General features: G+C 35.8%; 1 protein-coding gene across 5 annotated transcripts in view; it reads right to left on the bottom strand.

Annotated features, from left to right (window-relative positions):
• Positions 1-17,644, bottom strand: part of GPR89A (G protein-coupled receptor 89A) — a 54,969-nt gene that overhangs the window by 17,797 nt on the left and 19,528 nt on the right. For all 5 annotated transcript variants that reach the window (XM_082459175.1, XM_082459176.1, XM_082459174.1 and 2 more), the window contains exons 6-10: positions 13,987-14,107; positions 13,259-13,339; positions 5,861-5,970; positions 3,846-3,934; positions 2,818-2,910 (exon numbers count right to left, since the gene is read on the bottom strand). In XM_082459175.1, coding sequence (XP_082315301.1) covers positions 2,818-2,910; positions 3,846-3,934; positions 5,861-5,970; positions 13,259-13,339; positions 13,987-14,107 — 494 coding nt within the window. The remainder of the gene's footprint in view (positions 1-2,817; positions 2,911-3,845; positions 3,935-5,860; positions 5,971-13,258; positions 13,340-13,986; positions 14,108-17,644) is intronic.

The following is a 17,644-nucleotide window of genomic DNA, read 5'->3' on the forward strand; positions in this document are numbered from 1 at the left end:
TAGTAAATTAAATCTAACAAAATATAAAAAGGATAATACATCATGGCCAAGTAAAGTTTACTGCAGGAATGCAAGGTCAGTTTAATATTCAAAAATTAATGTAATTCACTATATTAGCAGACTAAAAAAGAAAAACCATATGATCATCTCAATAGATGCAGAAAAGCATCTGGCAAAATCAAACATGCTTTCATGATTAAAAACACTCAAGAAATTATGAATAAAAGAAAATTCCTCAGCCTGATAAAGGGCACCAGGAAAAACCGACAGCTAACATCATACTTAATGGTGTAAGACTGGATGCTTTCCCCCTAAGATCAGGAACAAGATCAGGATGACTGCTCTATTTAACTCTGTAACTGGAGGCTTTGGTCAGTGCAGTAAGGCTGGGGGAGGAGGAGAAGAAGAAAGGTAGGATGGAATTGTTTATGTAGAAAAATCCTATGAAATTTATAAAAAGCTTCTAGAAATAATAAGGGAGTTTAGCAAGGTTGCAGAATATAAGATCAATATACAAGAATCAATTGTATATCTATATACTAGTAACACTTAGAAATTAAAATTATAAAAACATTTTCATTTATAATAGCATCAAAAAATTAAATACTTAAGAGATAAATCTGATGAAAGTTTTGTACACTAAAAACTATAAAACACTGTTGAGAGAAACTAAAGAAGATCTAAATAAATGAAGAGTTGTACCACGCTCACGAATTGGAAAACTCATTGATCAAGACAGTGTGGTATGGGCAGAAGTAAATATATAAGATACATATAAATCTCAATAGAAAAAAAGAGAGTACAGAAACAGACCCACACACATATGGTCAATTAGTTTTTGACAAAATTGCAAAATCACCTCAATGGAGAAAGGATACTCTTTTCAACAAATGGTGCTAGAAAAATTGGCTATCTATATGAAAAAAATGAACTTGGATTCATACTCCAATATCATATTAGAAAATTAACTCAAGATGGATCATAGACCTAAATGTAAAACCTAAAACTATAAAATTTCTAGAAGAAAACATATGAAAAAAATCTTTGTGAAAAATCTTTAGACAAAGATTTCTTAGATACAACACCAAAAGCATAATCCATAGTAGGAAAAAAAAAAGATAAATTGGACTTCATCAAAATGAAGAATTTCTGGTTTTTGAAAGATACTGCTAAGAGAATGAAAAGCCAAGCCACTGACTGGGAGAAAATATCTGAAAATCACATATTTGATAAAAGGCTTCCAGACTATATTGAAAAACTCTCAAACCCAATAAAAAGAAAACAACCTAATTAAAAAATTGGCAAAAAATTTGAATAGATACATTGCCAGAGAGGATATACAGGTGGCAAAAAGGCACATAAAAAGTTGTTCAACATCATTAGACATCAGGAAAATGCGAATTAAAATGATTCAATACCACCTCATACCTATGAAAACATCTAAGATTAAAAAGACTGACTACACAATGTTGGTGAGGATGTGGAATAACTGAAACTCTCAAACACTGCAGGTGGGAATATAAAATGGTGCAACCTCTTTGGAAAAGTTTGGCTGTTTCTTCAAAAGTCAAACATACATTTGCCATATGATCCAGCCATTCTACACTTAAATGCTTTCTCCCAAGAGAAAAGAGAGTGTATGTCCAAATACAGACTTGTACACAAATGTTCACAGCAGCTTTATTGTAATATCCCCAAATTGAAAACAAACAAATATCAATCAGCAGGTGAACAGATAAACAAATTGTGGCACATCCATACAATGGAACACTACTCAGCAATAAAAAGGAAGAGAGAGGCATTACAAAGGGGCCTGAGGAAACTTTTGGAAGTGATGGATGGCTATGTTCTCTATCTTGATTGTGGTGATGACTGTTGCACAGGTATATATATCAAAACTTACCAAATTGTATACTTTAAATATGTACAGTTTGTTGAATGTCAATTACATCTCAATAAAGCTGTTAAAAATGTTATGCTCTCCTAAAGGCTGCATCTCAGAAAAAGCCTTTAGTATCTTAGTTAACTGAATACACTATCTTCATTTATCCTCTCCCATTGAATGAATCAAGATTTAAAAGCGTCATCTGAATGGGTATTAACATCAATTTATTATAACATTAGATCTGTTAAATCCAGAATCCTCCATTCATCTACACTGATCAAAATTAACTAACAAGCTGACAAAGCTCCTCTTTGTGCAAGCACAGCCCCAGTGGGAAAGTCACCAAACTAGAACGTCAAATCAGCCTTTTCTATAATCACACTGAAATCCATTAATACCTGCAGATGAGTCACAAGTAAAGACAAATAATGCAGTACATAAAATGCACATAAAGAATAGAGCGTTAAGGGAGAGCCACAAAAGAATAAGAGCTGTAAGCACAGAAGATGAATTTATCTGTAGAAATATGTTTTAGAATTTACTTTTTGGGTTATATACAGATCATTAAAAAGGACAGGTGGTTTCTATTCTGAGCTGAAGGTAGGAATTGCGTTATATACAGTCACGTACTCATGCGTAATATGGAAAGCAGGGTGTAAAATAAGAAACTTCAATATTCACTCTTCATATATATCATAATCTAAGAACTTATTCATGATTTCTGACAGAAGAAAAATGCAACCTCCCTCTTCTAGGTGACCCAAAAAGGAGAGGGTGAAAAAATGAGGCTCAGAGATGTGAAAGATCACATTTTCTATTGACTCAACTGGATTTGGAATTTAGTTCAATGCGTCAACCGAACCCAATTTTCTCTCTCTGCCATTACCAGGGAAAATCACCTAAATCCTGACAATTAAAAATAATATACTTACCATGAAAATTTTCCAAACACAGTAAATAGAGAAAAAGTAACCCAGAAAATTAAAATATTTCCCCTTGAAAGTTTTGGAGTATTCTATTCTCTCCTGAGGGAAAACAAACACAAAACATGGTTAGTCTCAGCAAAATTACATTTATATTCCACAAAATTCCTGCCTCTATGAATCACTGTTCAGGCTAAGAATTAAAACCACACATGATAATAATAATAATATTAAAATGACAGTACTAGTAGTAGTGGGAAAAATTTATTGAATGATTACTTTAAGCCAGAAATTAGGATAAACACCTTCCATGCATTATCTACTTTAATCTTCATAACAACTCTTATGAGATATGTTCTCTTTAATTTTACAGATGAGAAAACAGAGGCTTAGAGAGGCTAAATAACTTGCTTAAGGTTGCAGAGCTAGTGAGTAAGGGAAGTTAGGCTCAGGTCTATCTGTCTTCAAAGCCTATGTTTACCTCTCTCCTACATGGCTATTCCTGTGAAGTAATCCTCAAAAAGGATTAAAATAGTTTGAACAACCTTAACTAATAGATTTTGCATATTTAAATTACATTGCATTTTAGGTGTACAAAGGAAAGTTACCCTTGTAGTTAGGTCCCTTCTTGATCGGGATCCTTTAAAATAGGGCTAGACCACGGCAGATTGGTGTCTTACTGCTCTTACACTATTACTAACTTGCAAGAGAATAGAAAACAGAGGAGCTACCACAGGAGCTACCCTCTTGATCCTGGATCATCAGTAGGAAGTGGTGTGTGCCACCTTCCTAGATGATTAAAAGCCTCTTCTGACTATCCCACTAATTTCTATTTTTGAGAGCGTTCCATTAAGGGTTTTGCTACTGGTAGGAGCAATGTCACAAAGACTGCAGCCATCAGTGCTTCATGGCTGATATTAAAGCTATGAGGTGCCTCTTACATGGCTTGGCCATAGAGGATGCTAAAAAGCTATTCAGTCTTGTTCTCTCTTCAATCATATTAGTAAAAACCACACTTCAGTTTCCTTGCTCTGTACCTTGGTAGCATATAGATCAGCCGTTTCCAGAAAAAGCTGCCTGCTTAGTTCTTCCAAAGCATCCACTTCCTGTTGAATAAGAGTAAGATCTGGCACAAAATGGGCATCAAGGTTTAAATCACACAGAAGTTTCAAGGAATAGCAATGAAGAAAGCATATGCTTTTGGTTTCTTCTACAGTGGGTCCTAGGAACTGCCCATATTTTCAATTTCCTGCTTATAGCCAGCAGGACTACTTTAGAACAATTTTTCCAACCTCAGACACAGGTGTATAAAAGCTTTTCCATCAAGAGCATCCCCACCAACCACCTACCACTCAGTTTCTCACTAGCTCAAGTGGCTCAGAGAGATGGTTCTGTTTATCTTTGCTTTATCTAGTTAGATTAAGTCAAATGTAATCTTTGGAATCTCAAAAGGTTACATAGTAAGAAAAACACCTATAATATAGCAAAGTTTTCTCCTGAAATATCTGAATAAATACAATGTTAGGGAAGGGAACTAATGTTTACTGAGTTCTAATACAGGCTAGGATTTATAGACATTATCTTCTTTAGTTCTTTACAGATATTATCTTCTATTATTTACAACAATCCCATGAGATAGGTGTTATTATCCATTTTGCAGATAAGGAAAGTAAAGCTCAGAGAGTCAAATAACTTGCTCAAAGTCACACAGCTAATAGGCATGGAAGCAAAGTCAGATCTGCCTTACTCCAAGGCCTGCTCTTTCCATTACGCTATGCCACTTTCGAAGAACTCAGTGAGGTCGTGTGATTATCCTCTCCATTTAGGAAAGGACTCAGAGATCTTAAATAATCCTGATACTTTTTTGACTTGACTTAGTGTTGCTAAGAAAGCTTAAACCTAAACTTTGGCCTTTATGAATTTTTAAGTAATAAAAACAGTAAAGACAGCCCCTTCTAAAACAGAAGCATTGGCTTTAATCCAAATCCTCCCTCCTCTCTGTGAGTTTTCCACTATTACCCAAATCAGCAAATGCCCTTCAGCTCCTTCCTCAGTAGTGGCTGCTGTTGGCATGGTCCAGGCCACTGAATAACGCGGTTTAATGAGTTACACGTTTGGCTCTTCCATGATTAGGCAGTAAGCTCCTTGAGGAGAGAGGCTATCCTCTGCTCATCATTTTACCCCTTAGCACCCTGTCTGGAAATAGGAGACGAGAAATGAATTTAAAGTCATCTTTTTTTTCTCTCTCCTGTGGTCATCCTACTTTTTTTTTTTTTTTTTCTAATTCTTACCTGCATTTCACACCAGAAAGATATATCATAATTTATAGCAAGAATAGGTTACATTCTTTTCCTCCAATTGAGGCACAGGGGAATTTGTTCTTCCTCAGGCCAGAAAATGAAGCAGGAATATGCTATTTCACCTCTAGTCCCCCACCCCCAATTCCAGCTTAATAACCTGGTAGCCACAAAGAGATTTGGTTACTCAATTTGGGAATCAGTTTAACACTGCAACCAGCTGGGCCAAGACAAGTCCATTATCCCAATCTCCTTGATTCTTTAAACCAAAAAGTCACTGGAGATACAGAGCTGCTTAAAATTTGTTTGTTTCTAAAACTGACTGCTTTAGAAATGGGCCCTTACAATCCCATATACAAACCATCCATTTGGGGGAGCCATTGTTTTGTGGTGGTTTTTCAGAGGTGGGAAATACAATAGTGTAGTGGAAAGAACTGAGGAGACCACAGTTCTGGTCTTATCTTTGCCACAAGCCACTGTGTGACTTAACTTCTCTGGGTCTATTTTCTCATCTGTAAAATGGAAAGACTGACATGTTAGGACCCCTTCAGTTCAAAGACAATGGTTTTATTATTTTATGACCTTCTATGGCTGTTGGAAAGATGACTGTACACATTGTATTTCCTAAGCCCAGCCCTGGCCAGCTGAACTCTGATGCAGTCAGGTATCTTAGAAGAGAATATCCCAATACTATTTTTTCTTCTGCCCTTGGTCCAGAGTTGAGAAAAAGAATCAAGCAGAGGGATAAAGGATACTTTCACTTCCTGGGGCTGAAGTGGTAACACTCTTTATCATTCCCCAGAATCCTGATGGTTTGTTATGCACCTCCCCCTTCTGGAACATAGTCCTCCGTGTCACTGCCATCCTGAAATAAAATATAAAACCTCAGCAAGGAAGCATGGACCCTCGTAGTCCATTCTCATCCGCTTTCCAGTCTCATCACTGCTCCTTTCATTTGCTGAGCTGTTCAGGGAAGGATTCGAATTCTGGAGTCCCACTTTCCCACAGCTTACATTGAGGGAAAAGCATACACTCCCGGAAGGAATGTGGAATAGGTGAAGGAGCACAGAATTGGAGTAGGCAATAAATTTGAGGACTGGCTCTACCACTTGGAAACTGTGAGACCTTAGAGTTTTCATCTCCTCATCTCTGGATGATTGTGAAGATCAATGAAATAATATATTTAATTATTACCATTATCATTTAAAAACAAAACAATAGCTAACATGCCTAGCTAAAGGATCAGGTACAGGGTAGGAACTCAATAAATGTTTTTTTCTTTCCTTTTTAAAAGCAGACAGAAGAAAAACAAACAAACAAACAAAAACCCCAGAAAATCACATAAACCTGGCCTCTTCTAAAACACTATTCTCCCTTTAATGACAGTCTCCCCCTACTACCGAATATATCAATGGAAAACTTGTCCTTCCTCTTGTCCTGTCAGTCTGTGGAAGGACCTACCGCCTCAGTGGTGGCTGCTGGCATGTTCCAGCCCACCACATAGAATAGGGTCCTTGTGAGCAAAAACAGATCATTTGTGCATAAATGGCTACTTGAAGAGTACAATAGGCCAAGGCCTACAGGTGTAAAATAAACCAGAATGAGTCTAATAAAAAGAGTTGTAGAACTAAAGAAAAACTTAACTCAAGGTTAAACTCAAAAGGATGACAAGAGATAGAAGTGGTAAGGATAAAGAAGCAGCATTGGTATTCATGGTTAGGACCAATACAAATGGAACCAATGGTACCAAATACCAAATGGTAATTTTGTGGACTAGATTCTTTAAGCCATTGGCTAAAATGGTATTAACGATAAAGAATATTAAGTGTGTTAGCCACAATGACTTAACTGTTTCCTCCTTAAAATGACCTTTACCGGGATACTGAGTAAATGGAATATAGCTCCCAAGTTGTATTAGCTCCTTCTGCCTTTTCCTTTAATTACACGTGTTCACTGTAACTCAGCATTATTGGAAGATGTAGAACAACCAAGAAGAGGCTCAGACCTAGGGAGATTTTGACTTGGCAAGACTCAGAAGTCTTAGTTTTCCTATTTTCATAGTTGGGAAAGCTGGAGCAAAAGGGAAGAGGTTCTATCCCACTCATTTACATCAATCTACTATGCTGGATTAAAGGAAGGCAGGGGGGATAGGGTGCACAGAAGTACATTTCTGTTGTCCTTAGTTTCAATGTCTATAATACAGTAAACATAATGACTGGCTGTGGAGTGGAACCTCTTGAACATGTAAAGATGACAGACACTGCATTGTGGTCCCACAACAGGCAAAGAGGTAATCACTAGAAGAAGTATGTACTTGGTGGTAGTTTGCACATAAAGAAGCTGAAAAATGTCTACTATGGTTTAAATACGCCATCCTACAGTTTTCTGGTGTCCATCGCTTCTGGTTGGAAGTCAGCAATTACTTTTTAAATTAAACATTTTCTTTTGCGATAACTGTAAATCCACATGGGGTTATAAAAAAAATACAGAGATACCATGTACCCTTTCCCCACCTTTCCCCAGTGGAAATCTTGTCGGTACAATATCACAACCAGGATACTGACACTTATAGAGTCAAAATACAGAACATTTCCATTACTACAAGGATCCCTCATGTTGCCCTTGTATAGCCCACTTCCCTCCTCCCAGCCCCAGCCCTTCTTTAACCCCTGGCAACCACGAATCTGTTTCCACTTCCATTTTGTCATTTAAAACATGTTACATAAATAGAATCATACAGTATGTACCCTTCGTGGATTTTGGCTTTTTTACTCAGCAGAATCTTCTGGAGATTCATCCAGGTTGTTGCATCGATCAGTAGTTCATAACTTCTTATTACTCAGCAGTATTCTGTGGTATGGATAAACCACACTTTAACCATTTATCCATTAAAGGATATCTGGATTATATCCATTTTTGGCTACTATGAATAAAACTGCTCTAAACATTAAGGCACAAATTTTTGTGTGAAGATAAGTCTTCATTCCTCTGGAAAAAGTGCCCAGGAATGCAATTGCTATGCTGTGTAATAGTTGCATGTTTAGTTTTTTTCAGAAACTGCTAAACTGTGTTCCAGAGTTACTATACTATTCCACATTCTAACCAGCAATGTATGAGTGATCCAGTTTCTCTGCATCCTTACTAGCATTTGTTGTTGTCACTAATTTTTATTTTAGTCATTCTAATAGGTATATAGTAATACCTCACAGTTTTAATTGCATTTCTCTAATGGCTAATGATGTTAAAAACCTTTTCATGTGCTTAATTGCCATTTATACAACGTGTACAGTGAACGTCTGTGCAGGTCTTTTGCCCAACTTCTAACTGGACTGTTTGATTTTTTTTTTTTTTTTCTCTAAGTTCTGAAAGTTAGTTCTTTCTCAGATATGTGGTTTGCAAATACTTTCTCCCGGTCTGTAATTTCTCTTTTCATCCTCTTAGCAGGGTCTTTCACAGTGAAATTTTTTCGTTTTGATGAAGTCCAGTTTATCAATTTTTCCTTTTATGAATTGTGCTTTTGGTGTCAAGTCTAAGAACTCTTGTGTAGCCCTAGATCTCAAATATTTCTCCTATTTTTCTACCAAGTTTTATAGTTTTACATTTTGAATTAATTTTTGTATAAGGTGTGAGACTTAGATTGAGATTCATTTAAAAAAAAATCTATGGATGTCCAATTGTTCAAGCACCATTTGTTGAAAAGGCTATCTTTCCTCCACTGAATTGATTTTGCAAATTTGTAAAAAATTAGTTGGGCATTTTTCTGTTGGTCTGAGTCTTCTATTCTGCTCCTTTGGTCTATGTGTCTATACCTCTGCCAATATAATCCTTGATTATAGTTGTATAATAAGTTTTGAAATCAGATAGACTGATACTGTTCATTTTTCTTTTTCAAAATTGTTTTAGCTATTTTGAAAAAGTGTCTAGTACTTTTGTGTCTCCATATAAACTTTAGAATAATTCTGTGTGTATCTACAAAAAATCTTCCTGGGATTTTGAAATGACTTACATTAAACGTGTACATCAATGTGGGGAGAATTAACATCTTTACTACGTTGAGTCTTCCAATCTATTAAACATGGTATGTTTCTCTATTTAGACCTTTGATTTCTTTCATCAGCACTTCATAGTTTTCAGCATATAAGTCCTGTACTTGTTGTGTTAGATTTATACCTAAGTATTTCATTTTTTTTGAGTGACTGTAATTTGTACTGTATTTTTAATTTCTAGTAATATAAAAATACAATTAATTTTTGTATGTTTACTTTGTATCCTGCAACCTTGTTCAGCAACCATTACTTTTTTTGTTGCCCCCCTATATTTGTCATTTTTCTCTTGATGCTTTCAAGATTTTTTCTTTGTCTTTGTCTTTTAGCAATTTGACTATATGAACCTAGGTGTAGTTTTGTGGTTCCCCTACTTAAGCCTCTTAGATCTGTAAATTAATGTTTTCCACCAAATTTGGAAGGCTTTTGGCCATTATTTTTTCAAGTACTTTTTTGGCCCCTTTCTCCTTCTTCTAGGACTCCAACTACAAGTATTTAGACTGCTTGATATTGCTTCATCCTGAGATTTTGTTCATTTTTCTTCCATCTTTTATTTCTCTATTCTTCAGACTGAATAACTTCTATTGATCTGCCTTCAAGTTCACTGATTCTTTCTTCTGCCATCTCAACTCTGCTAAGCTTACATAGTAAAATTTTCATTTCAGTTACTGTAGTTTTCAGGTTTGAATTTTCTTTTGTTTCTTTTTTAAAATATAGTTTGTATTTCTCTTTTGAGACTCCTTTTCTGTTCACTAATTAATATTATGCTTCCTTCATTTCTTTGAATGTATTTATAATATCTGCTTTCAAGTCTGTTTGCTAAATCTGTTATCTGGGGTCCCCTGGAGTTAAGTGTCTATTAGTTGCTTTTTATCTTGAATATGGGTTGCACAGTTCTGTTTCTTTGTATGTCTAGTAAGTTCTGATTGAAAACTTGACATTGTAGGTATTATGTTTTAGTGGCTTTGGAATCTGTTTTATTTTTCTGAGGACTGCTCTTTTTTTGTTCTAGTAAGCAGTTAATTTACCTGGACTCGAAATGTGAAACTGTCATACTTACTGTGTGCAGTAACTGACGTTTCTACTCAGTTTTTCAACTCTTAGAGGCTCTTTCTTTAGCCCGACTCTCTGGTGGTTTCCTCTGAGCCTGAGCAGGTTAGTGGTCAACAAAGAATTTGGGCAGATTTTATAATCAGATTTTAGGCCTTGCTTAACTTCTCTGTGGTCCCTTTGTTTCTAGGGATCCCTCCTAAATTTCTAATGCTTTTCCAGTCTTGAGTTCTACCTTCTGACACCTCAAGCCAGTAAGAATTTCACTTTCTGTCATCCAAGTTATGTGTCTAACATACATACAGTTCAGACAATGCACTCAGTCAAAGACACAACAAACTTGCAAATCTCATTAAGAGGCAATGCTGCCTTTCAAGGGTAGACCCCTTTCTAGTTTCTGCCTACTCCTCTGGTATTTCCTCTACACATGCATAGTTCAGTGATGAGGCAGGGATTTGGGCAGAGTTTATATGTAGATTGTAGATCTCAGTCCTTCTGCATCTCTCTTGCTTCCAAAATTTTCCCTTTAAATTTTCCAGTTACTCTGCTGATTTGAAGTCTATCAATCTGTATACTTGAGTGGGCAGTGGTTGAAGAGCACCCCGAGGCAAGAAAACCACAAACGTCCAGTTACCTGACACTCTTTTCAAATTTCTACCTGTCTCTGCTCATTTTCCATTGCCTTTGAATATTTGTTTTTAACAATATTTCCTGTTTCTAATCCAAGGGTAGAGATAAGGTTCTTCCTCATAGTAATAGCTTGCATTAACTTTTACGTACTCTACGTACTCTAGGTTTTTTGTTTTTGTATGTCATAAGCTGTGTGAAAAAGTATAAATTCAGAATTTGTGGGTTGAAAGGGATCCTAGAGACCCTTTAGTTAACCCCACCATTTTACAAATGAGAAAACTGAGACAGTTTAGTATTTGCTCAAGATGACTTAACAAGTTTCTTGTAAAGTGATTGTCTAGTTCAAGTTCTTTTCCTTATACCATGGTGTGTAGTTGCATAACTGTATTTTCTATCTTCTACAAAACTACAATTTCAAAACTAATATTGTTTGTGAAAAGAGACTATACTTCAGTTATATCATAGATCTCCAAAACAAAAGCTTTAAAATCTAAGTCAACAGAAAAATAAAACAAAATAACAGGTCACTTAATTCTCTCAAACTGAAAAAAGCTGAAAGGCTTTGATCACTAACTCAGCATATTCATACTATCTGAACTAGGTTTTTGATGAATATTTTCCAAATACTATAAACCTTATCCTCTATTCAGTGTTCCAAGTGAGAAGATAGTATGCCTCTTTCCTGCCCCCATTTTCAACCATTAACTTTTCTGTACATAACATGCTATTTTTTTGTGTATGTCATCTCACTAGGGCCCTCTGCTGTTAAATTGAAAGATGGATTTCTGGTCACTACTCTTCTGCAACTATGAGTGTTTCTGAAAACATTTTTTCAATATTTTGGTAAATAGCAAGGACATTGTATGAACCTCAAAGGTCGCAGTGTTGTCATGTTAGCTGTCTATCTGCCCTGTTAGCTCCACTGGGTAAAGAACTGTGATAATTAGGTCAAGTTGGGAGGCTGGTTCTTCTGAGAGCCACTCAAATTAGTAAGACCTACCGCAGGACCACAAACCATCCCAGATCCTGACTTAACAAGGTCTATAGGGGTACATGTATAGATCAGAGCCAATTCCTCAGCATGACTAGTGATAAAATGGCTTAAAAGTGCACATCCACAATGACATGGGTCATGACTTTATATTCATCTCTCTATATGAATAAAATAAATATAGTACAAGGGAGAATGATCATGGGAATCAAAATAGTATGTTCCTATACAAGTAGCTTTTAATATTGAACGATGTTGCTCTTGTTGTTATATTCTAAAAATCTACATTCATATTCATTCCTGTAAAATAAACTGTAGAGCATGAATGTGAACAAAACATATATAAGTAAACAAATGTGTATACACATGTGTATCTACTTCCACTCCCTTAGTAAAGATGTATACAAATGGAGATAAATAATTAGTTGGTGAATCTGGACCTCTTTATCATTCTAATGTCTACTGTTCTCTCTTATATTAAGTCTTCTTTGACTTGATTATGTATCTTACTACAGTAAAGTGTTGAAAGAAGAAACATGAAATGGAAAAACACTCATGCAATTTAAAACTTCTGTGACATCATTTTTATATGAGTACTAATAACTCTAACAAAATCAGTAGACCAATAAGCTTCATCAAGGTAGGAACTGATTACCTTGTTCATCATTCTATCTCTATGTAGTATTCAGCATTTAGTACAGTGCCTAGCATAAAGTAGGCTTTCTATATAATTATTAAGTCAATGACTATATGAATGAATAAATAAAGGCAAAGTATTAAAACCAATTGATTGTCCTGCCAAGATTATTAATAAGTCAGATAGTTTTCCTTGGCTATGTATAGTTCACTGTTCTAAGAACTCTACATGTTAGTCAACTCATTATTATTATTTCCATTTTACAGATAAGGAAACCAAGACATAAAGAAATAAGGCAACTAGCTCAAAGTCACACTGTGAGTTGTAGGCCAAAGGTTCAGATTCAGATAGTCTGAATCTAGAGCCTATGCTTTTACCCACTGTGATACAGATTTCTAGAAATGCCACCTCAAAAACATACATTTTAAAAGTACTTTTTAAATAGTAAAAACAACAACAATAGCTGGAAGACTTGAAGGATTTTTTAAAGTAGATGGAGAAAGGGAAGTTGAAATAAGGCATGAAAAAGTTTGTAAAAATGCAGCACAATAGACTTTTAAAACATCCAGTGTAGAACACCCTCAAATATAAAAGTTATTCTAAAATTTATCTCAAGAGAATTTATCTAAAGTTAGGAACTAAGGTTGGATTTGAAAATTTTCTTTCACATAAGATTAGACACTAAGTCTTTGATGGTTCCCTAACTTAAAAATGAAATGAGATAAAATTCCCTGTTACCACCAATTCATGTCAAATTTCCTTGTTGAGAAATTCTAACAGCATTAATGTGCTGATATCTTACCTTTTCTTTTTGCTTATGATCATATCCATGGTTTGGAGTAGTCGCCGTTCCAGGGCTACAATATCTGTGTCAGTCACATTCCTATAATAAGCACAAGCTGTTAGCAAAGTTTTGGGTTCCATCCCTGGGCATAATACAAGGCAGCTGGAGAAACACATAAACCTCAATTGTTACCCTATAATTCAAGGAACTATATTTTTTCTGAGGAATATTAAAATAACTATAATAAGCAAAAATGCTTTTGTTGTCATTTTTTAATAGCTAATTCTTCTGAAGCCTCAGGGAAGTGGAAGGAAACTAGCTCTCTTATAGACTTGCTTAACTTTGATCCAGTGACATTTAGGATATACGTGTATGCACAGTTTTAACTTGGCATTGTCATCTACTGTTCTACTTCTGGGAGGAACTGATTTGCTGAAGTTGAGACTAGCTCACATGGCTGTCCACTAAAAATGTGTCTTTAAAAAGTGGGGGTGAAAAGGGGGTGGAGAAGGTAACACTGAAATTGCCATTTTAAAAATAAATAAATGTAGGACAAATAACAAGGGCAAGCAATGTAAGTGATAAGACTTATTTGAAAGATTCCTAGGTCAATGCCCATAAGGACAGAGAGGAATAAAAAGGCAGTGTCATAGATCTAATGTTTAAGTATTAATGATGGTGGCATGATGTGACATACGTATTCAATAAGTAATGGGAAAAAAGGAAAGAGACAAAACTCTTGTTACCTGAGGAAGTAGGACAGGTAAGTGTATGGGCAGTTGACAGCACCAAATCCAGAAAGAAGAGCCATGAGAGTCACCCCAATCACACCTACCCGGCTGATGAGTTGTTCTATGGACAAGATCCCTAAAAATATCAAAGCACATCAATGCCAGGTGACACAGGCAAAACGGCTTTCATCTGCACAGCGAAAGGGGACATCACTGAAAACAGCAACCATTATGTTTAGCTAACTTACATAAGCTAAATTTTACTTATTAATATGTAGATTTTTCTCTAATAAATATGTCTATTGATTTTCTTCTTATCCCAAATGCTTCCAGAGTCATCTCTATTCTTGGGTAACGGTAATAGTAAAATAATAACAACAATTATAAATAACACTTATTGTCTATTTATTCAAGGTAGTGTGAACTCTAAAAAAGTAAGGTAGTACTTTTAGTAAAAGGTTTGGCAAAAAAATTAGGAAAGCAAATCTGCTGGAAAAGTATAAAGAGCAGATACCACTTCTTACTATAGTTAACTTCAATCTATACATTTTCCCCTAATGTCATAAGCTCTTTACCTACCTTTGTCTTATTCATTTTTGCCATCAATACACACATAATGCATCTAATAAATGGGCTGAATTTATAGAATGAGTAATTCAAATGTAAGTACGTGAGTTTTAGATACTCAATTGTATTCTAATTATCAATAGTTTCCTATTATTTGAGAAGGCTGAAAATCAACTTGGTAGTTAAAATAAATGCTATTGTTGATGTATTGGGGATATATGAGAGAAAGCAATGCTAAGAATAACTCAGGAAGTTTGGTGTCACAGGAAAAAACTAGTTTAAATTTGTTTTCACTTCTTATTTCTAGGATAGAATCACTTCAGCCAACCACTCCTAAGGCCTAATGCCAGAGCTGCCATTCAGGAATTCTACTAGCTTTGAAGCTGAACTTCCAATATTTGAGTCCTCTTGTGCCTGTATTTCCACTACACCATTTTAGAGGTCATTATGACTGCTGGTCTCTAGTCTTTTGCCTTCTCCGACCTTCCATTTCTTTCTTTGCTGAGCTTGGACTCCAAGCTTGTTTGCTTTAACTTCTCTCTCCAGGACTTTCAGTCCTCTACTCTCCTCCTGAAGCACTGATCCTGCAAACTCCCAACTCTGGATCAGTCTAACACTCTGCCTTCCCTGTGCCCATGACTGAGCTGCCCCAAACTGCTAGAATGCATATGACATTGATGCCATTACAGGTGTATGGTCTCCAGTCTTAACAGAAATCACACACTACTAAGGAATCCTTTTCTCACCCTTGGTCAGCCATTTCTCCCCCTACCCCTCAGCAGATACTCTTTAACTCATTTTTCCAATCTGTTCTTTTTAGCTAATGTGCTTATTATATAAGAAAGAAGTTATTAGACATAAACTACCTTCATTCTACTATAAATATTTACATCTGTAATCATCCTTCCAACTTGCCCCCCTCAGAACAAGATGGTGTCCGAAGCTAAGACTTCTCTACCTGCGCTTTTGATCTAATTCCCCTTCCACCTCCTCCAAAATCTTGTTCCATTTCCTGTCCTCTATCTCTCGTATCTTCAATCTTTCCTCCTTTGCTGGTTCTTTCCTTTCAGTTTCAAGTCTCTTTCCTAAGAAAAAGTCTGTCCTTGGCCTTGAGTGTACATCTAGTTACCAACCCTCTCTATCTACCCCTTAATAGCCAAGCTTCTTTCACCTCCATTTATTCTTCAATTGGCTGCAATTCAGCTTTTAACCCATTCTTCTACACCCAATGAAAGTACTTTCATTAATAATTGTAATGGCGATAGAATAGGTAACACTCACCAAGCACCTGTTATATAACAGGTACTGTTTAAAGTATTCTACTTACAATTAATTGAATCCTCATAACAACACTATGAGGTGGATATTATTGAATATCACATTTTACAGATGAGGAAATGGAGGCACAGAGAGGTCAAGTAACTTAGTCAAGGCCACACAGCTAACAAGGGGCAGAGTCAGGATTCAAACCCAAACAGTCTAGCTCTAGAGCTTGGACTCTTAGCCATTATTATAATATGGTCACGAATTTTCTTCTGGTTGCAAAATTCAACAACATTTTCCAATCCTTGTTTTATTTAATCATTTATGACATTGAATCATTCCTATTTAAAATTATTTTCTTTTCTTGGCTTTCATACCACAATTTCCCTTGGTTTTCCCATTTCCTTCTCTACTTGTTTTTTCTTGGCCTTTTCTTTTTGCTCTGCATGGGCCAGAATTCCTTCTTTCATTTCTGTCTATACATTTTCCTTGGGTGATCTTGCCTGTTTCCCCAGTTTCACTTAATGGCATTTAGCTGATGTCTAACTTTTCAGATTCCTGAAATTATCTCCAAGAGGACAGATGAATCCATACCTTCTTCCTAAGTTCCTGACTCGTGTATCCAATTACCTACTGAATATCACTTAGATGCACACAGGCAACTCAAATTCAACATATCCCAAACTAAAATTATCTTCCTTCTTCTGTATTACTTATCTCAGCAAATGACATCATCAACTATCTAGTCACCCAAATAAAAAATCTATACCACTAGTCTCCATTCTGTCTCTTACTCACTCTTGAATACACCAGTCTTTTTTACCTCAGGGCTTTACATGATGTTTCCTCTGCCTTCCTGCTGGGTCTACCTTTGATCTTGTCCTTTAAATCTCAGCTTGAATACCACCTCCTCAGAAAGGTTGACGCTAAGGACTTGCATTAAATTTGATATCCTTATCTGCATTATTCTCTATCATAGCAACCTGTTTGCTCCGTGATGACAATAATCACAATTGGCAACTATGTGTTTATATATTTACCAATTTACTGTTTAGTCCCTCCTTCTAGACTGTAAGTTTCATGAGGGCAGAAACCAAGTTTATTTTGTTCATGGTTGTATCTCTATCACTTAATATAAACTAGGTGCTGAATAAATATTTGCAGAATGTTAAATGAATGAATAAATCCTCATCCAAATTCTGTTGATGCTACTTTCCACATATCTCTTGAATTTGCATCCTCTTTACAGGAAGGAATCATGTCTTATTGATCTTTGCTTTTCTTACTGCCTGGCACATGGAAGGTGTTCAACAAATGTTTGTTGACTGTGGGTACATTATTATCGCCCAGTAACATAAAAAAAATCCAAGGGATTAATACAGGTTGTTAGATATACAAAACTGAAAAAAAAGTTCCCTCTCCTTTTATTCTCTTAATAAAGGTGATGTGCCTTTATTAAGTATCTTTTTCTGGTTTAAAGTGCCTTTAGATACTACCTACTTAATCTCAGCATTTCTATGAAGTAAAGGTTAATCATTATAATTCTTGTTTTCCAGCTCATAAATGGAAAGTCAGATGGATAAGTGACTTGCAGAAGACCATCTCACTGTTGCTATTTACTCACAGAGATTCCTTCTAGCTTCATATGATTTCTTATTCTCTCTTACTCTTTCCCACTAGGGAATGTCTTCCAACCTTCCTAGGTTCAGGCACTGCACAAGGAATACTTTCACAGACATTTTTTCATATAGGTAAGGATTGGGTCTTATAGTTATTTTGTGGTCTCCATAGCAACAAACCATATTGGTTGTTGGGAGAGTCCTGGGAAAGCTCTAAAAAGGCA

The sequence above is a fragment of the Balaenoptera physalus genome, assembly GCF_965194825.1.
Source record: "Balaenoptera physalus genome assembly, chromosome: 1".
Classification (NCBI taxonomy): Eukaryota; Metazoa; Chordata; class Mammalia; order Artiodactyla; family Balaenopteridae; genus Balaenoptera; species Balaenoptera physalus.